Genomic DNA, 27,049 nt, shown 5'->3' on the forward strand with positions numbered 1-27,049 from the left:
TTGCCAGGGCAATATATTATTTTTTATCAGTATGTGGAAGATCGGAAAAATTGTTTACATTTGTGAATACTCCATAATTTGAATATTGATTTATTAACATTAATAATATGTAAAAACTAACTTTATATAGAAAGAGAGAGACAGTGGAAAAGAAAAATATACATAGGGATAAAAGGAGAAAATATTTATTTTCTAAAAAAGTATTAATCCATACTGTTTGGTATCAGATCAGGTCATAGAATGACCAAAGTAAAATAACAAGACACGCTACAGACATACATATATATACAAACATATATCGCTATGGACATTTCATATTGATTAGCGCGCGCTAAACTATAACATTTTATCAGAGAATAGTGTTTTTTTTTCACCACCTATATCGTAAATTACAAACTCGCTCTGATGTGCTGATTTTTAACAAAAATTATAATTTTTCATCTCTTTACACAAATTTTAATCTTCTATTGTCTCAAAAAGAGATTTATGTCTCATGGGTTTATCAATTTCTGTCTTTGAAAAGAAATAACATTAATGACTTAATTCGTATCAATAAGACATTTTCTTCTTCTGACTTTATCATTCATTCATTGCTTTTGTTGTTGTGAATAACGTTTTACAAGAGAAGAAAAGAAAAAAAAATTGAGTGATTGTATTGCTGCAAGAAATGTACCGAAATGAATGGGGAAAAAGGAATAATAAGAAAAATGATGCTTAAGTGTAAATAAGAGGGAAAGAGAGATATGGGTCAGAGGATGGACCGGACGGAATATTGATCCAGCTACCTTGCGATAGCTGCCTATGCTTCTGTGCTGTGGTATGCTTCTCTTTATGTTCTGTGGGAACAGATTCATGCCGTACGTGTATGTAAATTATTTACACTTTACTTTCCAATAAAACGCAGGGAAATCTTCAATTTTTATTTGGTTTGAATTTGTTGTACTTTTTTGGGGTGGGGAAGAGCGAAATTTTATTGAAGCATTGGTTTATTTTTTAATACAGTTTGGAACTGTGACGGTTTTTTATTTTTTCTTTCTCTAGAGGGCATTTTTTTAATTGGTGATTAGGACTTTTTGTTAGTTTAGTGGTTGATAATTTTTGTACCATTATGAATGGTAGACTGTATTAGGTTCCATTTAGATTGTACGGAGTAAAATTTGCAGCATCAACAAAATTGTTAATAGTTATAAGTTTGTCAGGAAGAGTCAGTCTAAACCAATTGAAATAATACAAAAAAATATAAGATTCTTTATACAAAAGTTTGTCAGGATGAGTCAGTCTAAACCAATTTAAATAATACCAGAAAAATATAAGATTTTTTATACAAAAGTTTGTCAGGATGAGTCAGTCTAAACCAATTTAAATAAACCAAAAAAATATAAGATTTTTTTATACAAAAGTTTGTCAGGAAGAGTCAGTCTAAACCAATTTAAATAATACCAGAAAAATATAAGATTTTTTATACAAAAGTTTGTCAGGATGAGTCAGTCTAAACCAATTTAAATAATACAAAAAAAACATAAGATTCATACCACCTTAAATGGTAGATTGAATCCATTAAAATCCGAATTGTACGGAGTAACTTGAGCAATAATTGTATTTGTAAATCAAATTGTCAACTTGAAATGATTGCGGAAAAGAATTTGATTTTCAAATACTCTAGTAAATTTGTATTTATAGTCCTGCAACTTTATTAGATTTGAACATATTAAAGTAATTTATTTAATTAATATATTACACATTTCCGTCGAAACTAAACGGCAGTCCCATTTTTAGTGCATCATCCATTAAAATAAATTGTGATATTAAATCACTACCGGGATATTAAGATAATTCAGTAATTCAGTGATGTTCGTGGAGAGTGTTAATCTAATAAAGAGAATTAAAATTTAAACTTAGGAATTGTAACATTTGATTGAATTTTATTCGTGTTTAGCAGCAACATATTTAGTTTCTCCAAAAATAACAAATAAAAATAAAAAATACTAGAACTAAAACAGTAAATAGCTTACTAGAATAATATATAAACGACGAAAAAGCCAAATTAACGAAAAGCCATCTAAAATAACAAGAAAACAATATTTTGGAAATAATTGCCTATACACCGAAAATAGTTTGAAAAAGGAAAAATCCGCTAACTTTTGAGAACGCAATTCACATTAAATTCCGCAGAAAAAGTATTCCGTTGCCAAATTGAGGCTACAATAAAATAGTGCTTGCCAAATCGGAACTCGATCTGATAGGTAAAGAATTTTGAGAGTGTTTATATTTATTCACATAAAGCAAGTTATAAATTCTCTCAAGAATATTGTTAAGCTTCTACTTCTTCTTCTTCTTCATCGGTAGATATACACTTTTTGTTTGTTAGATTTAAAAAAGAAAGACAAATATTTAGAAGCACTCGTTTCTAGCTGGGAGTAATAGATCTCTCTCTCTCTCTCTCAGGTTAAGAAGATTTATCTTTTATGTGCACACAAAATATTCGCGTGGTAATAACGAACACACTATTTTATTTTTATTATTATTTTATTTATTAATTTGAGTATTTTATTTTTTTCAGTTTATTTGATTTACTATCTTTCAGGTGCTTAAGCCTAATATAGTATTTCCAATTAGCATTACGATATTATTGTGTTCTAATTAATTTGCCAGGAAGAGTCAGTCTAAATCAATTTAAAAAAATACCAAAAAAATCATAAGATTTTTAATACAAAAGTTTGTCAGGAAGAGTCAGTCTAAACCAATTTAAATAATACCAAAAAAAGATAAGTCTTTTAATACGTAAGTTTGTCAGGAAGAGTCGCAGTCTAAACCAATTTTAAAAAATACCAAAAAAAAATCATAAGATTTTTAATACAAAATTTTGTTAGGAAGAGTCAGTCTAAACCAACTTAAACAATACTAAAAAGAACATAGGATTTTTAATATATAAGTTTGTCAGGAAGAGTGAGTCTAAACCAATTTAAATAATACCAAAAAAATAAGTCTTTTAATACGTAAGTTTGTCAGGAAGAGTCGCAGTCTAAACCAACTTTAAAAAATACCAAAAAAAATCATAAGATTTTTAATACAAAATTTTGTTAGGAAGAGTCAGTCTAAACCAACTTAAACAATACTAAAAAGAACATAGGATTTTTAATATATAAGTTTGTCAGGAAGAGTGAGTCTAAACCAATTTAAATAATACCAAAAAAAGATAAGTCTTTTAATACGTAAGTTTGTCAGGAAGAGTCGCAGTCTAAACCAACTTTAAAAAATACCAAAAAAAATCATAAGATTTTTAATACAAAAGTTTGTCAGGAAGAGTCAGTCTAAACCAATTTAAACAATACTAAAAAGAACATAGGATTTTTAATATATAAGTTTGTCAGGAAGAGTGAGTCTAAACCAATTTAAACAATACCAAAAAGAACGTTGGATTTTTAATACATAAGTTTGTCAGGAAGAGTGAGTCCAAACCAATATGGAAGAAGCTAAAAAGCATAAGATCCCTAATTTTCTTCTTCATTCGAATATTGAGAGAAAAAGATTTTTTTGAAATACAAAAAATGTTGTTGTCGTTTGTAAATTTTTAAGTTCAGTGAATTTTATTTGCTTTATTTAAGTTTTTAATCCGTAAATTTTATATATGTTTCAATTCGGTAAATTTTTTTCCTTTTTTTTATTCGGTAACTTTTCTTTTATTTTTCTATTCTGTAATTTCAAAAAAGGAAAGAAAATTAAATTTTTTCCTTTTGCATAAAAAAATGGCAATGTGAAATTGTTATTTGAATGAAAAGAAATTGCGATGGTAAAAAAATAAAACAAAAGCCAAGAAAAAAAGTTATTTCGTCGGTTATTAGAGAGGGTGAGAATAACCGAATCGGTGAACCCGTAGTGTAGAAAGAAGGGTGGAGGCGAGACGGATTGGGAACAGGCGCAACAAGTTAGCTACGTGCTCCCTCTTTATTTCTCTCTCACTCTCTCTCTCTCTCTCTCTCTCTCTCTCTCTCTCTCTTGCTTGCCGCACCCACCAACATATGATTGTGTTTAGTGCAATTTCAATTTTATCCATTCAAATCTATACAAGTACACAAAAAAATAAATTACCACATTCATCAGTTAATAAGTACTTCTTATCACTAGAAACTCGTTTTATTCACTTAAACATTTGTTTGCTAACAAAAGCCCAAGTTTTTTTTTATAAATTCAATAATAAGAGAAGACTTAGATCCAACATTTAAGGAAAACAGGCTTCGTACTCATCTACTAAAACATATTTACTACTTTTTTTAAGATTTACTACTATTTGGATACTTTTTTTTAATTTTTGACATAGTAAAAGCTACTTTTTCCTATATTTGACAATTTGTACCACTTTAAATTAGTTAATTGTTGGAAAAAAGAAACTGTTCTTAAAAATTTTCATAAAATTGTTAGAAATTTACCTATTTGAAAAAAATTATTCGACAGCTATACTTTTTTTTACTTCTTTTTTAAAAATTAATTATCTAGTACGAAGCCTGCAAAAAATATTGTCTCCATTCGAGTCGTTCTTTTGTAGTTTTCCTGTTTTTATCGTTTTCAGTTCATCCTTTGTTTTAGGACCAAAAAATCAATTAGTAGTAAAAGAAATCTCTCTCTAGAAATTAAAAAAGATAACTTAAATGAAAATCAAATAACCTTCCTGTAAAAAAACAGAGAAAAAATTGCATACGTTCTCCCAAGGTAAAGTTGACCTGTAGATAAAAATAATTCTACAAAGTTAATTTTTATTGAAGGCCATGTTTCCACCCTGAAATTGGTGAAACCTTTCTCCTTTTATTTTCTGTTTTCAATCAAAGTTCGTATATATATATACACTGTAACGTGTAAAAGAAGAATCAGTATAATTAATGGTACATTAAAATTTATGTTTAGAGAAGAAAAAAAGTTTTAGATAGATAGAAAAAAAAGAGGAAAGAAAATTACACGCGCATAAAATCGATTATGTTGAGACCCTCGTATAAAATAGAGTCGTAAATCATTTAAAGGGTATGTAAATTTTTTGAAAAATAACATATACATATATTATGAAGGAAGAAGAGTGGTAGGTACTGCACCCTCTTTATATATATAATGCCAGTGTCATCCTGGGGCGTTTTTTTTCTCTCCTTTTTTCTTTGCCCTTTATCGACATCAATGATTACAATATTAAACACTAATATACCGGATATTATAAATTTCTTTTTTTAAAGTACACTTTTCCATATCGTGCCATCAATTTCTGTATGAGCAGTTTGAGATTTTAGATTGTGATTTATTTATCTATTGGTTCATTGGGTGTTTTTTTATTTTAAAGGGTAAATAACAGATTTTAGTTAAGGAAGAATAAAAAATAGTTAGGAAAGAAAAAAAAGAATAAAAAAATACAAATTAAAAGAAGTTAACAAAATGTTGTTCGAAACTTTATGAATAGGAACATAAAATATATAGATACTGTTGTAATTTATTTGAATGAAGAAGATTCATAATTTCCTCTCATTATGTATCCAGGTGTATTTGAAATTTGTTTTTCTAGTTCTTCTTTCCGGTGTGAAGCACCGTTGAAATCTGAGAGGGATATGGCACTTCGTAGACTTCTCTTGTTAGAATGTCGCGCGCGCTTGATATAGAGAATGACTTTAGTCGAGACATCCACAATACAATAGATGCACACGAATGCTGCATTACTTCCCCTAAAGTTGATCGCATTGAAAATTTATCGAATGTTTTCCATTGTCTCTCACTAATCATTCCACTACTAACGAGCACATCAACTTCCACTTTGAATTCATTCATAACTAACAGTCCAATGGCTAAATTTAAAACTGACGGTGGTTTCGTATTCTGTTACATGTGTTGTGCTTGTACTATACTATCTGTTAAGCTCGCACCACAACTTTGATATTTTTAAATAATTACTATGCCATAGGACTCAGGACTAATTACCACCAAAACTAAAAAAAATTACTGTATTTAAAAAAGGGGGGTTGGTGCTATACTAATAATTAGTTACTTTTTACTATTTGGTGAAAAAAAAATTCAGACTGTATTTTACTAATAAATAGTTACTTTTTAATTCAGATTTGAGTTTGTCGAAATATAATAGATGACTAAAGTATAGTTGACTAAAGTTAAAATTTTGCTTGCAACTTTAATTTGTTGAAATAGTTTGTTTCTAGATAAAATAAGAAAATAATTTCTGTACATTTTTGTGAATAAATATTAAAATTCTCTGGATAACTGAGACCATATGTTTGATGAAATTTTAAACTCGTTCAAAAAAATAAAAAAATCAATTTTTTATGTATTTTACGAGAGAAACTACGGGAGAATGTTTACATGTATGACTGAATATGTTTACATGTATGTAGTGGACTGAATAGTTACATGTCGTTAAGAATTCTTTATTTTCGGCTGTATGTCACAGAATCAACTATACGGGAGACATTCTATAATTAGTAAACTATGTAGGGAGGCGCATGAAATTATACTAATGTTTAACTTCTCTTTTTTTCTTATAAGAACAAAAAAGAAGTTAAATATCAGTAATAGTTGAAATTTTAGTTTTTTTTGCTAACTTAGGTCTGCATTTTTTTATTTTTTTTTATCAGAGTTGTTTCCATTGTATTTTTGTCCTGAACACTATTCTTGGTTTCAAAATTGACTAGAATGTCAGGATTTTAAAAAAAGTGGGGGTAAAAATACTCTGGAAACTAGTTTCTTGAGTTTTTACTTACACTTTTCTGAAAATCGTGACGTGGGTAGACAATTTTCAGATCCGGAATCTTGTTTAGTAGAGAAAAATACATTGAAAACCACTCCCATATTAAACATAAGAAAAAAAATCCTTTTTTGGTCTTTACCCCCACTTTTTTCAAAATCCTGACGTGGTAGGCAATTTTTGGACCCGGGATAGTGTTTAGCGGAGAAATACATTGAAAACTACTCCCATATTAAAATTATTTTAAAAAAAATTTTTTTTGGTCTGTACCCCCACTTTTTTGAAAATTCTGACGTAATAGGCAATTTTTAAACCCGGGATCGTGTTCAGTAGTGAAAAATACATTGAAAACCACTCCCATATTAAACATAACAAAAAAAATCCTTTTTTGGTCTTTACCCCCACTTTTTTCGAAATCCTGACGTGGTAGGCAATTTTTGGGCCCAGGATAGTGTTTAGCGGAGAAAAATACATCGAAAACCACTCCCATATTAAACAAAACAAAAAATTTCGTTTCTTGTTTTTACCCCCACTTTTTTCAAAATTCTCCAAAATTTTTTTGGTTTTGCTCATATGGCTCTTAAATTGAACGTTTCGAGCTTTAGTTCACAACTTTTTTATGGTAATAATGTACTAATTTTTTTTTATTTTTTTTTTTGTTTTTTTTGTACTTTTTCGTTTTTTTATCTTTCTTATTTTTTTCTTTTAATTTTTTTTAAATTTTGTTTCATTCCTATTTTTCATTTCTTTTATTTATTTTTTATTTTCTATTTACTTTTTTCTATTCTTTTTTGTTAATTTTCTTATTTCGCTTCTTTTTTGTTTTTTATCTTTGCTTTTTATTTTTCATTTTTTGCTATTCTTTTTATTTTTTTATTTTAATCAATTTTTTTAATTTAAGGGCTGAATGAGTAAGAATTGTCCTTTAACCCTCAACTTAATGTTTCTCGTGTATACGCAGGTATATATATATATTCGATCAAGACCACCCCACTAATATTTTTCTTTTTTTTCCCCCTAGTCACACAAGTCACCCCACAATATTCACAGATGAAGTCTTGAAAGTTTCTTAATCCTTATATAAAACTGTTTCAAAGAACAAATTCTATATCGATTTGTTAGGATTCAGGAAACCCTTCGTATGTTTTCTTTTCACTTTCTTTTATATTCATTGATATATTAGTTTTTTTTTCCTTCAAAATGCTTTCAATAAATTTCAATGTTCTTACAGTGTTTTTTCTCTCCATTTTTCTTTTTTTTTCTCTTCTTATAAACACCTTTATTGAGGAAAAAAATAAACAAACAAAAATGAATGTAAAAAAATAATTATTATATTATTTAAAACAAAAATAGCGATAGTCGTAAAAATAAGTCACTGAATTTTTATCGAAATTTTTTAACCATAACCTCGGGAACATTAATAACATCAGTTTCTCCCATGTATCAGAGAGAGAGTTTATATTTTTATCGTTTATGAAAAAAAAATATAAAGAAAAAAAAACTCGATTACAAAAAGAAGCGATAAAAACACTAAAATTATAATCACTTTTTATAATGACCCAGTAAACAAAGAACTTTATCTCTTTTATGTATGAAATAGCTTTTGTATTGTTTAAATGAAGTTTATTAATTTTAAAATGAATGGATATTAATTTGAAAATATGTGGGTATTTTTTTTCCTTTTTAATAAAGTTTATAATACAGTTAATATTTTAAAACAATTGTGTTTTTATTGTTTACTTTCATTTTTACTACCTCTGGGTAGTAAAAAAAAGTCAAGAATTAATATTCTTGATATTAATTTTCAATAATTAATTAAATTTTTTCTCGATATAATTTTTTCTTCTATAAAAGAGATATTTATTTTTAATTAATTTTTAGAAAATTAATTTTTTTTCGGTTTTTATATTATAGAATATAATAAAACGTTTCCACGCAGACGCGATTATATCGATCTTGACTGAGAGTAGCGTTGTAAAATGAAGAACAGCAGATTCATGCCCTAGTCGACTACCGGGGGTCGACCCGATTAGAACTTGAGCGAAATGCCAGATCACGCAATAATTATTATTTTTAATTTCTTATTTTAAATATATAATTACAGAGTATAGAGTTTTAATAAGTTTTTTTTGAAAACAGTAGAGAGAAAGAGAGAGATTATCACCTACTCGTGAAAAATATTTTTGACACGGAAGAAGAAACTATTTCTTTTATAAAAAATATTAATATTACACTTAGAATCGTATTTTAGTTCTCTAAAATAAAAATAAATTTTTTTAATATATTTTAATACTTAAAAAAATTTTTTTTTATTATTTATTTATTTAGTGTTAAAAAATTTAAATCGTTGAATTATATTTAGAAAAAGATTTAACTCTAATTTTTTCAAGTCAAATAAAAATTTTTAATCAAGAAGAATTATAAACAAGTTTGTTAGGAAGAGTAAGTCTAAACCAATTTACATAATGAAAAAAAACAAAGATTTTTAATTTTCTTCCTCATTCGAATATTGAGAAATAAAGGTTTTTTTGAAATACAAAAAATATTGGGGTCGTCTGTAAATTTCTAAGTTCGGTGAATTTTATTAGTTTTATTTAATTTTTTATCCTTAAAATTTATTTATTTTTCAATTCAGTAATATCCTTTAATATTAAGTTAAATGTAAAAATTCAAAATGAAAAAATTTTAAACAAAAAAGTTTTAGATTGAAAAAACTTTAAATTGCAAAATTTTAAATTGAAAGAAAATTTTTAAATTATAAGACATTAAATTAAAAAGTTTTTTGATGGAAAAAATTTTTAAATTGAATAATTTCTAATTTAAACAATTTCAAATTAAATAGTTTCAGATGGAAAAAATTTTGTAATTAAAAAAGTATAATTTGACAAAAAATTTAAAATTACAAAAATTTGATATTAAAAAGTTTTAGGTTGAAGAAATTAAAAATTAAAACAATTTTAAATTAAAAAGTTTCAAATTGAAATAATTTTAAATAGTGAAAAATGTCTAATTAAAACAATTTTTAAAATTGAAAAGAATCAAATTAAAAAAATTATTAATAAAAAAAATTTTAAATTGAAAAATTCAAAATTTTAAAAAGTTTTAATTACAAATTTTAAATTAGAAACATTCCAACTGGACAGAATTTTAAATTAAATTTTTAATTAGAAAATTTGTTCTAATTTTCCATTTCATCAAGAAGTTTTTTTTTCCTTGGGATAAAAATTCGATCCACTGGAAATTGGAAGTAATGAGTTTTGAAAAAATATTTATGCGACTCTCAAATTAATTGATTATTTTTCCCCTTCAATTTAATCTTATTTTCAAGTTTAACAAGATTTTTCATTCTCACAAATAGTATATAGAAGGTAATCACGAAAATTTGAAAATTAAGTGAAGGAGGACATTAAATTTTGTTCAATTATCGGCAGAATTTTTCTTTCTAATTAATAAAGTAATAATAATATTAAGATATAAATATAAAAATACGTAAATAATATTAAAACTGAATAAAAATAATAATAAAAATACAAATAATAAAATTAATAATAATAATAATTGTAGGCAATAATATTTTTTGTTTAAATTTACAAAGAGGAAATAAAATAAAGTAAAAAAAATGTGTTCGTTAATTTACAGAGATAGTAAAATGTTATAAAAAAAATTGCACAAATTTGAAAAAAAATCTACATAAAATACATTGTCTACGTGACTAGAATAAATTTTTTTTCCGAAGAAAAAAACTTGCGAACTAGAACAAAATGGGATGAAAAGATTAAAAGAGATAAATGTGTATAAATTCTTCGAGAAATGTTAACAAACGTTTAGAGTAATTAATAAAAAGTCGTTTATGTGTTTAATTCAATGAAATATGTTTTTCTCGCGTGTTGAATATAGAGAAAAAAAACAAGAAACAAAGAAGAGAAAAAAGAAATTACATTTCCCTTAGATGCATTTAAGTTATAGTATAAAATATGCATTCAAGCACATTAAGTTGTTAACAATCTTAACTCTTTTTTTGCTCTTAATTTAACGTCTCTTTTTTTACTCGTAGGGGAAAAGGGGTTAACAAATTTTTTTCGACTAGATTCTTTTTTCCTAAAGGATTAATTTTTTCTATAATTTTTTTTAAACAATATTATGGAATGAAGAAATGTATGAAACTATATAAAATGATTGTACTTTTAATTATAGCGACCTTATTTCGATATTCATTGCATACTAAATAAGTGAAAATATATATATGTATGTATAGCAATAATTATTATACAAGGTGCTGGGCAAGGTGATATGCAAATTTCATCGATTTGTCGTATCTAAATCTAACTATGGGTATCGTGCAGTGAAAAGTTGTGATAAGAAATGCATATACGTGCCGCGCACAGGCCCCCGAGAAATACCGTTAACTACTTTGAAGTATAGCGATCATAAGCTAAATTCTAATGCGAGGAAGATTGTAACGAGTTGAGATGCAATTTTCCATATTTATTCGAGAAAAAAAAATAATTTCCAGTTTTTTTTTTTGGAAAATAAATTTGAGGAAAGTAATTTTTTAATTCCTAATCGTGAATTTATTATAATCTTCCACACTTCTTCAAATGTGCGATATTTAATAACTTATAAAACTCTCTGAATAATTTTCATAAAATTTTCTTTAATTTCTTTAGCTGGAAATTTAGACCAGACTCTGATTTCGTTTTGATCTTTTTTTTACTATTTTCTGTATTATTTTACACTCATATTTGTCGGATTTTTCTTTTAAATTTCAAATATTGGCGCCATTATTCTAGAGGCGCTGCTGTTGCTAAAACTAAAAATAAGGCGCGAATTTTCAAAAAATAAAAACAAAATAATTAAAAGTAAGAACTAAAATTACTATGTATATTCTATATTTAATATTTTATTAATAATTTAATAGTAAATAAATTTATATATAATTAATCAATTAATAAATAAATAGAAATAACTTAATAAGTGGATTTTAACTTTAAATTTCAAATGTTGGCACCAAATACAAACCAAATAATTATTATTTTTAATAATTAAACTAATTGATATTTGCAGTAAATTATTATAAATAATAATAATTAAATTAATATTATTAATTTGAATATTTTTATTATGATAATAATTTGATAATTAATTATTATATTTATTCGTATAAAATGATGATAATAATTCTTTTTTATCTTATTTTCTTTTATTTTAACTAAAGGAAAAAACCTTAAAGAATAAACAAGGGAATTTTGAAGAAAATTCGTTTGTAATTTAAAATTTAAAGAAGCCTTGTTATCAACAATTGTCATCTTTATATTCATCTCCTTCAATTTTCCACTTTGCCCTTAAAATTTTTCTCTTGAAATTATTTCTCAATATTCTCAAATTTCTCGGGAACTATTTTTGAGTTTCGTAAAAATGAAACACTACCTTGACTAAGATCAATGCCATTCAACTTGACATTTGAATCTTATTATCAACAACTATTTTCTCCATATGTTCTTCTCTCTTGCCTCTGTATCTCTAATTTTGTTAATGCAGCAATTTCTCTGCTTCCACTCGTGTCTCTCTCTATATATATTTTTTATGCCCATCAAATATAAAGTTTGTCCTCCTTTTTTATTATTTCAAAAACAATGTTTATAAATTCAGATTATTATTTTTTGACTCATTTCTTTAAAAATGTTTTTTGTTTGTTTTGTCCTTTTTTTTAAATATACAAAAATAATGGCCTTTTTTTGAAATATAAATTTCAGACGAAGAAATTACTGTCTTTAGAATCTTGTAAATTTTATAGGATAAAAGGAAATAATGTTTACACGTTTTTGAACTAAAGTGAAGCATAAATGTTCAATAAAATGTACGCTAATAAAATTCATGAGGGAAGAAAGAAGGAGAGGGAGAAAAAAATGCCCCCTTCCCCCCTCTCTTTGTATTTATAGATCGCTATAAAGTTTCTTTGTATCTTAAAGTGAAATTTTAATAAGCTATCATTTATCCGATCCAAGAATTCGAAATGGCTCTTCTATATTTCTGGGGAAGTATCTGATACATATATTCTAAAATCTATAAATGAAGAGGAAGAAGAAAAAAAAATTTTTTAAAGAGAGAATTTTAGATATGCAAAAAAATGAAAGTATAGTGATTTTAAAAATTTAAGAAAAAAAAAATTATAAACAATAGTTAAGTAACAATTTTTGCTAATATTGTTAATCGGTAACTCGTCGCCCCCCCCCCCTTCTTTTTTTCTCTATGGGAATAAAAGGACTATAATGTTTGAGGAGAGAAGTGGACCGACGCGACGAAACACGGATTCATGAACGCGTTCGCCGAGCCAAATGTAGTTGGCCGAACGGCCAAATGAGTTTGTTTGTGTCTATTATTACACTCCAGCCAGCCGTGAGCCATGTGAACCACGAGGACTACGAGTCATGAGCTACACAATCCCCGTTGTAAATGTCTCAGTCACTCAAAAAGAAAATTGTGGTAACGCCAAATTTACGTACAGTGCTAACTAGTCTCTCATTTTTGGTATTTTCCATCTCTCCTAACCAGATATATTATAAATATGCAAAATTTAGCTCGATACTTTGAAATATTTTCCTCTCACTTCTTTCTTCTCTTGTCGTCCTCCTAACCCATTCCAATCGCACCTTTCAAAGCTGTCTTACATATTTCCGGTATTTAAACCACGTGCTATGCATATATTGCAAATTCAAAAATGTCACACGCTACTTGGATTTTAAAAATAGTATTTTGCAATTTCTTCTTCCTAGATTCTTTTTAAGGAGAAACGATAGACAATCTGAGCAAAATATAGTTAGTATTTTTGGCGGATTCAAGGCAACTTGGTAGTATCCAACTATACAAAACAATAACAATGAAAACTACTTTCGAGGCTAAAATGCACATTTCACTATTTTTAATTTAGTAAAATTGACATTGAATCTTTAATCAGTGAATCTAAAAATCCCTGAGTAGTAATTTTTCTGAATTTAGGTCAACTTTTTAAAATTGCCGTCCGCCATTTTGAATTTTGAAAAACCGGCATCGGATTCGTAATCAGGGACCCCAAAAACCCCCCGAGTAGTAACTTTTGAGAGCTTTAGATCAACTTTTTAAAATTGTCGTCCGCCATATTGGATCCGCCATTTTGAATTTTGAAAAACCGGCTTCGGATTCGTAATCAGCGCCCCCAAAAACCCCCGAGTAAACATTTTTAAGAGCTTTAGATCAACTTTAAAATTTTTCGCCTGCCATATTGGATACGCCATTTTGAATTTTGGAAAGCTGACCTCGAATTCGTAATCAGCGCCCCCAAAAACCCCTGAGTAAACATTTTTAAGACCTTAGCTCAATTCTTAATTTTCCTTCGCATCCTGACACATAAACATTGATTTGTTTATATTATTAGGTACAAAAACAAAAATTTTTACAAATTTATTACACCATTAATTTTTTTTACATACTAGAACAAATTTGTGGGGTTTTCGTGTTTAGAAATCAAAAATATATTAATTTTTGATAAAGTTATGAATATTTGAATGCAAGAGAATGATTTTTTGATGCAAAAACGTTCGACAGGTCCAAAAAAGAGAATTTTGAAAAAAGTGGGGGTAAGGATAAGAAAAAATTTTATTTTTGTTATTTTTGATATGGGAATGGTTTTCAATGTATTTTTAGTCGCTGAACACGAATCCGGGTATAAAAATTGTCTAATACATTAGGATTTCGAGAAAAGTGAAAGTGAATACCCAAAAAGTTGTCTCCAGAGGTTTTTACCCCCACTTTCTTCAAAATACTCTATTTTTGTATCTTATGCATTCTGACTTCCGTGCTGTAACTCAATTCCCACTCATAATTGACGGATTTTAATTTAAAATTAAAAATTTTGGCACCATAATCTAGAGGCGCTGCTGTTGCTAAATTTAAAAATGTGGCGCGAATTTTCAAAAAATGAAAACTAATTAAAAATTTTGAATCTACAATTACTGTGAATGTTTTATATTTTATTTTTATATATATTAATAATTTAATAGTAAATAAATTCATAAATAATTAACAAATTAATAAATAAAAATAAGTAACCAAAGGAGCGGATTTTAATTTAAAATTTCAAATATTGGCGCTATTGTACTAGAGGCGCTGCTATTGATAAAATTTAAAAAAAGCGCGAATTTTCAAAAAATAAACTATTTTCTATTAGTTACAGCAAATTGAATTTTCTTTTATTAAATATAATAATATCAATAATTATAATGAATAAAATAATAATTATTAATTATAATAATAAAAGTAGTATATTATTATTATATTAAATTGAGTTTTTTTAAGGATAATTAGAGAAAAGCGAACTGTATTTACAATTTAATTTTGTTAATAAGTATTTGAAAAAAGTCATTAAAATTGCACTTTAGGCTAATGATTTTAAATAAGGAGAAGCGCGCATACACTCCAGTGTATATTCTCTTGTACTATTCGAAAGAATTATAAATATTTTATCCAAACAAATAGGAGAGTTATTTAATTTTTCCACTTTTTCCATGAAAACCAAATGTTTAAACAATTTTTTTAATAATTACTTATGAAAATTGTGCAAAATACTGAGAAGAGCGCATTTTCTGTATAACCTTCTGTAAAATTCTTTTTTATTTTTAAGTAATTTACGAAACAATTTTTTTCTTTGATGATCTTAAATTAATTTTATTTATCTAATTAATCCTATTTAATTATTTATTTATTATTTAATGTTAGAATATTTGTTACTATTTTTAATCACTGGAATTTAATTTAAAATTTCAAATATTGGCGCCATTATACTAGAGGCGCTGCTGTTGCTAAAATTTAAAATATGGCGCAAATTTTCAAATATAAAAATGAAAATTTCGAAATAAAGGGTATTTTGTACAATTTATTTTCTATCAATACATTTATATATTTATTTATATATATTTTTTTTAAATAATTTTATTTTCCATTGTCATTATGCAAAACGTGTTTTTTCTCGAAATATTTTCAATTCAAATATTTTTTGTACAAAGAAGTAATAAAAATTCTACACATTTTTAATTAAATACTTTCTGTTTTTTCAATTTTTTTTCTTTTTTTTTGCTTCTCTCTATGAGAAAAATGCAAATTCAAGTAAAATCTAGCAATAAAGGGAAAAAATGTAAAAAAAAATTGTTTTAACTCTTCGGTTTTAAATACATATGGGGCATTCCACGCCAAGTCGGACACCTTTTGACTTTTGCATCTCCGATTTTTTTCAAATATTTTTTTTCTTTTAGTGCTGGTTGAAAGGAACTTCCATGATTTTTTTCAAATTTTTTCATGAAGTAATTTAAGAGATCTGGGTTTTTGAAAAATCACGTTTTTTACATAAATTTTTTTTTTAAATGCTTATAACTCGGACAAAAATTGATCAAATTGGACGTTCGATATATGAAAATTTTTGTTTTTACACGTAGTTTTTGATAAAAATATTTAAAAAAATTTTTTTTTTAATTTACCAAAAAAATTTTAAATTTTAAAAATAAAATTTAATTTTTAAGAATGTATGTATCGATCGATTTTTTTCAAAATTTTTTGTAAGAAACTGGTACTAAATTAAGAATTTTTAATCCTTGTCTGATTGTGGGCAAACGATGGGATCTATTTATTTTGAAATTTTTAATTTTTGTATACGCAGTGAAAACGGTAGGTAGCCAAATGCGTAACTTGACATTTGACCAAATCACGCAAATTTTTCAAACCAAAACTGTTTTCAGACTGAGTCTCTCCGAACTTAACCTTCTTACTGTTATCTTACTGTTATACTGTTATCGTAAAAATTTAAAAAATAAAGTTTATATTGTTATAGTTAAAAAATGTTTTTTTATGTATGAATATAGAAATAACGATTTTGATTTTTTTATGGTCGAATTTATATTTTTAAAAATATAGGATAAAAAAAAGTTTACATAGACGAAAATGAAACTATTGAATATTGAAAATTTATTTTTAAATATTTATTTTTTTTTGCTTCTAGTTGAAGACAAGTTAAATAATTTAAATATTCATTAGAATCTACCTACGTAAAGTGATAATACCACAAAGCAAAAACAAGAGGAGAAAAATATTGAATTATATATTCGAACGGAAAGTTATATTTGAATTTTCAAAATTGGCCCGTCTTGGATTACAACACAAATTTTATTTTTATAAATAAAATTTACTATTATATATACAAAGTATTTATTATATTTATATTTTATAATTATATATTATGATAATGTATAAATATATAAATAAATTATTGCCTAAATTTTATAAATTATTTTCTATCAGTATATTCATAAATATTTATTAATATTTTTTTTTATTTTCATCTTATAAATAAAAATGTTATTATATATTTATATAACATTAGAAAATAAAAAATTGTTTCCTATTACCAATTTACAAATTCCAGTTTCAACCGGTTCTTATTGTAAAGATTATAAATACTTAAGCCGTAACGTTGAAATTTAATTTAAATCAACAAAAAATGTGCTTTATGAATTTAAAGCAAGTTAAATATTAAAATGACTGGAGAAAAAGTATTTTTAGAAAATTATTTTTACGGAAATTAATTTCCAGATTATACGTAGGAGAAAAAATAGATAGTAATTTTTAATATTTTAATATTTACAAAATAGAACTAAAGTTACTAATAATATTCTATATTTTATAAACAATGGAATATTAAATTAATTTACGAATAATTAATAAATTAAAATAACTAACTAAAAAAGTGAATTTTAATTTCAAATTTTAAATATTGGCGCCATTATTCTAGAGGCGCTGCTGTTGCTAAAACTAAAAATCTGGCGCGAATTTTCAAATAATAAACAAATTTATTATTTCTTGTGATTAAAATAATTATTATTTGTTGTAATTAAAATAATTATTATTTTCTAGTAAATAAAACAATTACTAATTATAATAAATAAAATAATAATTATAAATGTTTTAACAAATAAGTTTAATAAATTGTTCTAAATGAAAAAGAAAAAAAAAATCAAATAAAGAATTTAAATTTCAGAAAAAAAATTTTTAGAAAATTTTAATATTTTCATTTTTGTGATTATTATAAATTTTATTTAATTTTAAGTTTTATTTAATAATTTTAATTTAAATATTCAAATAAGGTCAAATTACAACTAATAAAAATAGAAAAATTGTTGTCAATGCGTGTCAAATATTTTGAAGTATTGCTGAATTTATTTTTTTATTTGTTAAAATTGTCGAATTTAAAAAAAGATTTAAGTCTATTAATATCCAGTCAGTTTGATCAATTGACTTGCGGTTTGGAATGTGAATACAAACGAAAACTATAAGAACATATATCATGTCAATGTTACAAAAAAAAAAAAAAAAAAAAAGAATTGGAAAATTGGAAAATTTTTTTTTCTATATCTTATAAACTTAGGGTATGAATTTCTATCGAAATAATAAAATAGTAATTTATTTTTTTTGGTGAGGAAAATTTTTTTTTTAGTCACTTAAACGCTTCTAGAGCATGAGTAGTTTCTCCATGCGTTCAGATGTAATCACGTGTTAGGACTAGACTGTAGTACTTATGCTAGGGTCGTCGTCGTCGTGGGGGGAACGCCCGCATAAAAGGGGAATTTTCTCATAGCTTCCTTTTCTGGGAGTGCTCACGTGTTAAAGTTCGTTTTTAGTTATTTTATTTTTTTTTTTGAAATTTTCTTTTACATTTAAAAAAATTTTAAGATTTAAAAAAAAAATTTTCTTAGTTTCAAACAACAATAGATTATGTTAAAGAATATTTATAATTTTCTACTATTATAAAAAAAAATTCTTTACTCTTATTTTTTTAAATTATTTATTTATTTACTAGATAAAAAAATAAATATTTAATAAAAAAAATACTTAGACATGAAAAGAAAATATTTAGAGATAAAAAAAAATAAATATTTACAGATAAAAGAAATAAATATTTACAGATAAAAAAAAATAAATATTTACAAGATAAAAAAATTTAAAAAAATTAAAAAACTGATTTTCTTTCAAAAATTTCTTTTTTAAATTTTTAGAAAATGTTCCTCTGTGTCTAAAAATTAAGTATCGTAAGTTTCAGAAAAAAAATATTCTTGCTTTTTTGTCAAAAAGAAAATATTTGTTAAAATTTAAGAATTTTAGTCAGAAGGTGAGAGAATAATATTTATTCAATTTTTGTTATAAAAATTATATATTTAATGATATTTTAATATTTCTAAGTATAACAAAATTTTGTAAACAAATTTAAAAAAAAAAATATTTTGACTAACTTTTGACTGGACTGTCCCTCCGATTTTTCTTTAATTTCAAATTCAAAATAATTGTCAAAAATGTTTTAAGAGAATGAAAAACATTAATTTTATTTACATAAACGTTTTACATACATTACTTTTATGTGTTAGGTGTTACTAAGAAAAATGGATTATGTAAATTAAAAATATAAATTACAAACTGTGTGGGAAAATGGAATTTAATTATACCTCTAATTATCTCATTATCTAGATTATTAACTCCTAGTACATTCAATTCTAAATTATTATTGACGTTAAATTTTAGTACTAATACAATTTAGTGACTAATACATTTTTACTATATAAACGTTTGTAATAATTTCCAGTAAAAATCTTCATGAATTATTTTTCCCCGTAAAGAAATAATGCAAAAAAAGTCTTTTTTTATTATAGAATCTATTTTTAATGAAATTAGAAAAAATAAGAAAGAAAAAAATAAAATGTTCCTAATAGTACGCCCCGAACGTTTAATTAAACGAAATTTATTTACGTCTTTGTCAAATTAATATTTTATTATAATAATTCCCATGTGGGAGGATATCCGGAACATGTCCGTAAGTCACTTCCGGAAAACTTCCGAAAAAATTCTGTATTTGTTCCGAAAATCACATAAACGGAAGTAATTTCAGCAAAATTTCCCATAAATCCTGCCTGGTGGGAATATTATATCAAAAAATTAAAATATAAATAATTTTCAAAACTATCTGATTTACGATTTTTATTTTTTAATTGTAAGCAACAATTTTTTTTAAATATTTTTTATTAGGTATAAAAATATATTAAAAAATATTTGTATAAATTATTTTTTTTTCTATAAAAGTAGAAGTTAAGCTTGAAGTTATAAAAATTAGAAAATTTACTGTTAATTTCATTTTATTAATTAATTAATTACACGCAAAACTAAAATTCGTCGATAATTGATTTTCAAAAATTTCCATTTCAATTACTTTCATTAAAAGTTTATAGAAATTTCATTTATTTAATAACTTCTAAAATAAATGTTTGCAAAACTTTAATTACCTTTGAATAATTATTTAAAATTTTCATCAACATTTTTGAGAATTTAATTATTTTGGAATTTATATAAAAATACTTTAAAAATTGATTTTCAAAAATTTCAATTTTAAACATTTTCAATAAAATTTTACAAAGATTTAAATTATTTAATAACTTTTCAATTATTAATTAATCAATTATTAATTATTATTTGCCTAATTTTAAATTATCTTTAAAGAATTCTTTAAAATTTTTATCAAAATTTGCTATTAAAAATTCTTTGAAGATTTATTTTAAAAATTTTAAATTATTTTTAATAAAATTTTACAAAAATTCCAATTGTTTAACAACTTTTTAATTATGTTCAAATAGAAATCTTCAAAATTTTTATCAAAATTTCTGAGATTTCAATTATTTTAAAAATTTGCTATTAAAAATTCTTCGAATAATGAATTTGAAAATTCACATCAATATTTTAACTTAAGAATTTAATTATTTTTTGAATTTGTTGTTAAAGTTCTTTGGAAATTGATTTTAAAAAATTTCAATTATTTAATTGCTTTTTAATTAATTATTTGCAAAATGTTAATTACCTTTAAATAATTATTCAAAATGTTCATTAAAATTTTATGAATTTGTTATTAAAATTCTTTGAAAATTGATTTTCAAAAATTTCAATTATTTTCAAGAAAATTCTACAAAAATTTCAATTTCATTTTTTTGCAAAAATTTAAGTATCTTTGAATAATTGTTTAAAATTTTTTATTAACATTTTTAAGAATTCAATCATTTTTTGAATGTGTTATTAAAATTCATAAAAAATTGATTTTCAAAAATTTTCATTATTTAATAACTTTTTATTTAATTATTTGCAAAAAAAGGTTAATTATCTTTAAATAACTATTCAAAGTTTAAATTAATTAATTAAATTTATTTGTTAACTTTTTCCATCTCTAACTATTTAAAATGTTCAATAAATTTTTTTATGATTTCATTTTATTTTTGAAAATTTGCTATTCAAAATTCTTCGAATGTTGATTTTTAAAAAAAATTCCCATTATTTTCAAACAAATTTTACGCATTAATTTCTATTATTTAATTTTTTAAATCAATAGTTTTGAAAAATTGAATTAATCTATTAATTTTTATTGCAAGTTTTGAAAAATTTACTATAGTTATTATTGTCACACTATAAAAATCGAAATAATTTTTATTTTACATGAAAAAAAGTGTTTTTTTGCAATATTTTAAAGAAACGAAATATCAAATTTTTTAAAATAAGTCGAGATGAAAGTTATTTTTTTTAAAGTATTAGAAAAAACTTCTGAAAAGTCTTGGAAATGTTACGAAGAAAGAAGGTGAAATTTTTTTTAAAAAGCAGATACCGTGCGGTTGAAAGTAATAATGTTGAATTTAACAGGAATTGAAAAGTAGGAAAAATTACGTAAAATAAAAAAAATGTCTTTTACTCTTATTTATTCTTCTTTTGTCTTTTTTTTGGTTAAAAAATTAAAACAAAAATAAGCTTCATTTTTACAAACACGCCCAAGTAGACAGGTGACTTGACCTAACCTAACATTCCAATTCGTAAACATTGGGATCTAGTACAGCGAAATGTTTTTTCAGTCCTCTTACCTCTTGTATAGTTTGTTCTTTAGATTTAGCAGTTTTTGTCCTATGTGAATCATTTTTTTGTTAATACGATTTTGCCATTTTTTTAAAATCATTTTCTTTCCATCTCCCATCATTTATCAAAATTGATATAAATTCTGTCAATTTTCACTCTACAAATAAACAGCCATCTCTCTCACACTCTCCTTCTCTCGTTTTCAAACTTGTATAAAACTATTCTAGCCGCAGTATTCCAACATCTAACAAAGCAGTTAATAAACAAAAGTTTTAATGTAAATCAATACAACGTTGTGCTCATGAAAATTAAACTTGCACACAAACTTTATAGTTTCCAAACAATATAGATTAAGTCTATTAGAATTGTTCCGCAAATTCCTCCAGAGTGACAAAAGTATCGAGGTGTCAGAATATTTTGTAATTTTTTTTTTTTTTTTTTTTTTTTGGAGATAGGGTAAAAGATGGCGGGGGTGAACACGGCGCAGAGCGAGCAGAGTCAAGAGAAGAATGATGTTCGGGGGGATAAAAGTCCGCAATAAGGTGTTCAGAGAGAACTGATTGGAAATTATTTATCGCATGATAATGATGATGATGATGGTAGCAGAACTTTAAGAAAATAGGTGTTGACAAGTGTTGGGAATGAGAAAAAATTGCTAAAAGAAGCGTGACTAGTCGGGTCGACAGGTCGATAGCAATGGCGCCGCAGCCCTACATGTAGAAAATCCATAATATGATGAAAAGAGGATTTTGTTTTGATTGAAGAAATTTTGATGTTTGGGGAATGAATGCAGAAGGATTGATTGACAAATCCGAATGAGGGAAAAATGGGTAATGAGTAAGTGGTAAAATGGGGGTGTGCTGTCAGTTGCACACGAGTAATCGCTGACGTACCGACCGAGGTGAAAGCAGCAACATTGGGAGCAAAATCGAAGAGAGAGAAAAAAAAAGAGAAAAGAGGCGGTGAAATTAGAGAGAAAATTAAAAAGGTAAAAGAATGGAAAAGGAGGGATGGGTTTAAATCACGGGTAAAAGGATTTGTTTTGAGTGGCTTACTTTTGATGACCCGTTCCGTTGTGGAGAGTTTTTGAGAATTATTCGAGGTCATGCTGGCACAGGTGGATAAGTCGTCGTCGTCGATGACAGAAGGCGTCGTACTCTGTCACACTTTCGCTTTGAGTATTGCACTCTATCACTGTCGCACTAAAGAGGGTCGTGGAGGACGGTGTAGAAGAAGGTGACACCTTCTTGGGGGAGGGCGATGTTTCCTTTTACACAGAATATGACACGTATGATGATGATGATGATGAAGAAAAAGCGGTGAAACAGACCCGCAGACAACGGTCCGAATTATCGGTTTACAGTGGTGTACATCAGGGGCCGTGGGATACTCTCGGTTCTTGGGGAAAACAACACCCTCCTCCTCCACCACCACCACCACCTCCTCCTCCTCCACCGTCGTTAACTCTAAACCGTTCCTGCTGCCTATTTTTTTTCCCTCTATTATGCGGTTTTCCGTCTTTTTGAAAACCGCCTTTTTTTCTGTTTCACTTCCTTTACTCTTTCTCACTTTTTCTCTCTCTCTCTCTCTCTTTTACACACTTTCTTTCTTTCTGTCTTCGTGCGCAGGGTACGAAAGCACACTCGCGAATGCTGTTTTTATTAAGCGCTCTTCGCTAGCACACGACACACAGATGGCCTTCGAACGCAAATGGCCTGGGCAACTTGGGCACAATTGCGTTAAACACTACGAGGCACCGCGAGACACCTCGATACTCGGCCACACCGACGACAAAACTGGCTCTCACTTGAGTTCTAAAACTCTACTACAAGATGTCTGCTGCTTTGCTTTGCAGCACGCAGTGAACACTGCTATACTGAAAACAAATGCGCATCATTTGCGCGCACCGATCATTCGAGGGCTCTCCCATTTTCCTAAAGTCTATGAACAACTTGTGCCATCTGCTAAAGAAGGTTGAAAATTTCTCCACAAGTTTTGTGATGAACGAGAATAAATTCAAACTATACCGACTATTGTTAAATGGCAGTTCTACATTGCGCGTTTGGATTTCTTCTTTTTCTTATTTTGTTTTCGGTTTTTATCGATTGTCTTCTTGGGTGGTTGTTTAATTATTTCGAGGAGCGAAATGGCGCGGTGATTCTTTGAGGAAAATTGATTCGTTTTTGAATAATGCTGAACTACGATACACATTAATATTTAGTATTATGGCATAGCTTAGGATCCTAGAAAACATCAGGATCCTAGAATACTGCAGTATTCTAGGATCCTGATATTCTAACTGATCTAAAGCTGATCTATCCCTTTAAGCAAAATAAAATCTCTATCAAATCGAAAATTGATCTCAATTTTTGGTATCAATTTAATCCAGTTTAGTAGAGATTTGATACTTTCAAGAAAACTGCAGATATGATTATAGTTTAAAACTTTGTGTTCTATTCAGTTCAAAATAAATGACGCATTAACTTCTATTAGTACATTGACAATCCGTGAATTACAATTCGTGAATTACAATCCGTGAATTAAAATTACTACAATCTACTCATAAATTAAATACAGTAAAATTTTGTTAAAACTACAGATGATGTTAATCCATACAGATAGAAAAAAAATATTTCTTGATTCTACAATTATTGTCATTCCACAAGCACTTAATTACAACTCATCTATATATACTAAGACTTATACTATTTACAACTTTTTTTTACGATTTGCTATACTTTTTTTTTAATTTGTGGAATAAAAAACTATGTTTAACAATTGGCAGTTCTTTAAATTCGTTAAACAAATTATAAAATTATTATTAATTATTATTATTTAAACAAATTATTCTTAAAAATTTTAATGAAACTCTTAAAACGATTCAATTATTCTTAAAAAAAATTTTAAAAGCAAATTTTTATATACTTCTTTGCAAACATTCAATTATTTTCATAAATAATAACATTTTCGCAAGAATTTAATTATTTAAAAGAAAATTTAATAAAATTCTTTGCAAGAAATAAATTATTTTTTGATAAACATTAAAATTCTTCTTAGAAATTCAATTAATTTTATAAATATTTGAATAAAATTCGTTGCAAGATATCATTTATTCTTAAAAATAATAAAACTCATTGCAGAATTTTAATTATTTTTAATAAAATTTTAAATGAATTTCTCAGCCCTTTGGTTAAAAAAAAAAAAATTCCAAAATATGCAAAAAATCGAAATTTTGAAAATTTAACATTTTTTCTTCCTTTTAATGGCATTTAGCTTCATTATTTTTAGGCTCTTTAAAAACAATTTACTTATTAAAAAGTCTCCACCCTTTGGTAAAAAATCAAAAATTATCAAAAATTCGAAAACCCGAATTTTTTAAAGTTCAACATTTTTTCTTCTTTTTTATAGCATTAAGCTTCATTATTTTTGTGCTTTTCAAAAATACTTTACTTATTAAAAAGTCACCACCCTTTGGTAAAAAATCAAAAATTATATATAATAAACGTCGTGATTCCAGATTTCCGGATCTCTGTCCACACTTGAAGTTAGTTATAGTTATTTTTTTGTTTTTTATACGTTTTGATAGAAAATAGAAATATACATATACATATACATATACATATACATACATTATAATAATCGTAAGTTTCCTTTCCGTTAGCAAATTATCTGCATTCATTTGTTTGTTTTGAAAATTTAATTTTGTGGGTTAAGTATTGGCATTTTTTATATATTTTTTAATGTCAAACTTTTTAATGTGGAAAATACTTTACTTATTAAATTGTCTCGACTCTTTGGTAAAAAATCTAAAATTATCAAAAATTCGAAAAAATTCAAAAATTTGATTTTCTTAAAATTCAACATTTTTTCTTCTCTTTTATGGGATTTAGCTTCATTATTTTTGTGCTTTTGGAAAATACTTTACATATTTAATAGTCTCGACTCTTTGGTAAAAAATCTAAAATTATCAAAAATTCGAAAAAATTCAAAAATCCGTTTTTCTTAAAATTAAACATTTTTTCTTCTTTTTTATCGGATTTAGCTTCATTATTTTTGTGCTTTTGGAAAATACTTTACTTATTAAATTGTCTCGACTCTTTGGTAAAAAATCTAAAATTATCAAAAATTCGAAAAAATTCAAAAATTTGATTTTCTTAAAATTTACCATTTTTTCTTCTCTTTTATGGGATTCAGCTTTATTATTTTTGTGCTTTTAGAAAATACTTTACTTATTTAATAGTTCGACTCTTTAGTAAAAAATCTAAAATTATCAAAAATTCGAAAAAATTCAAAAATCCGAATTTTTTAAAATTCAACATTTTTTCCTCTCTGTTATAGGATTTAGCTTTATTATTTTTGTGCTTTTGGAAAATACTTTACTTATTATATTGTCTCGACTCTTTGGTAAAAAATCTAAAATTATCAAAAATTCGAAAAAATTCAAAAATCCGTTTTTCTTAAAATTAAACATTTTTTCTTCTTTTTTATCGGATTTAGCTTCATTATTTTTGTGCTTTTGGAAAATACTTTACATATTTAATAGTCTCGACTCTTTGGTAAAAAATCTAAAATTATCAAAAATTCGAAAAAATTCAAAAATCCGTTTTTCTTAAAATTAAACATTTTTTCTTCTTTTTTATCGGATTTAGCTTCATTATTTTTGTGCTTTTGGAAAATACTTTACTTATTAAATTGTCTCGACTCTTTGGTAAAAAATCTAAAATTATCAAAAATTCGAAAAAATTCAAAAATTTGATTTTCTTAAAATTTACCATTTTTTCTTCTCTTTTATGGGATTCAGCTTTATTATTTTTGTGCTTTTAGAAAATACTTTACTTATTTAATAGTTCGACTCTTTAGTAAAAAATCTAAAATTATCAAAAATTCGAAAAAATTCAAAAATCCGAATTTTTTAAAATTCAACATTTTTTCCTCTCTGTTATAGGATTTAGCTTTATTATTTTTGTGCTTTTGGAAAATACTTTACTTATTATATTGTCTCGACTCTTTGGTAAAAAATCTAAAATTATCAAAAATTCGAAAAAATTCAAAAATCCGTTTTTCTTAAAATTAAACATTTTTTCTTCTTTTTTATCGGATTTAGCTTAATTATTTTTGTGCTTTTGGAAAATACTTTACTTATTAAATTGTCTCGACTCTTTGGTAAAAAATCTAAAATTATCAAAAATTCGAAAAAATTCAAAAATTTGATTTTCTTAAAATTTACCATTTTTTCTTCTCTTTTATGGGATTTAGCTTTATTATTTTTGTGCTTTTAGAAAATACTTTACTTATTTAATAGTTCGACTCTTTGGTAAAAAATCTAAAATTATCAAAAATTCGAAAAAATTCAAAAATCCGAATTTTTTAAAA

The 27,049-nt window shown here is 25.5% G+C and overlaps 1 protein-coding gene across 1 annotated transcript in view; it reads right to left on the reverse strand.

Moving 5' to 3' along the window:
* Positions 1–23,531, reverse strand: part of LOC122498759 (serine/threonine-protein phosphatase 2B catalytic subunit 3-like) — a 78,155-nt gene extending 54,624 nt beyond the window's left edge. The window contains exon 1 of the mRNA XM_043606671.1: positions 22,732–23,531. Within this exon, the coding sequence (XP_043462606.1) occupies positions 22,732–22,783 (52 nt within the window). The 5' untranslated portion in view covers positions 22,784–23,531. The remainder of the gene's footprint in view (positions 1–22,731) is intronic.
* Positions 23,532–27,049: the final 3,518 nt, after the last annotated feature.

Source organism: Leptopilina heterotoma, unplaced genomic scaffold (genome assembly GCF_015476425.1).
Source record: "Leptopilina heterotoma isolate Lh14 unplaced genomic scaffold, ASM1547642v1 Lhet_159, whole genome shotgun sequence".
Lineage (NCBI taxonomy): Eukaryota > Metazoa > Arthropoda > Insecta > Hymenoptera > Figitidae > Leptopilina > Leptopilina heterotoma.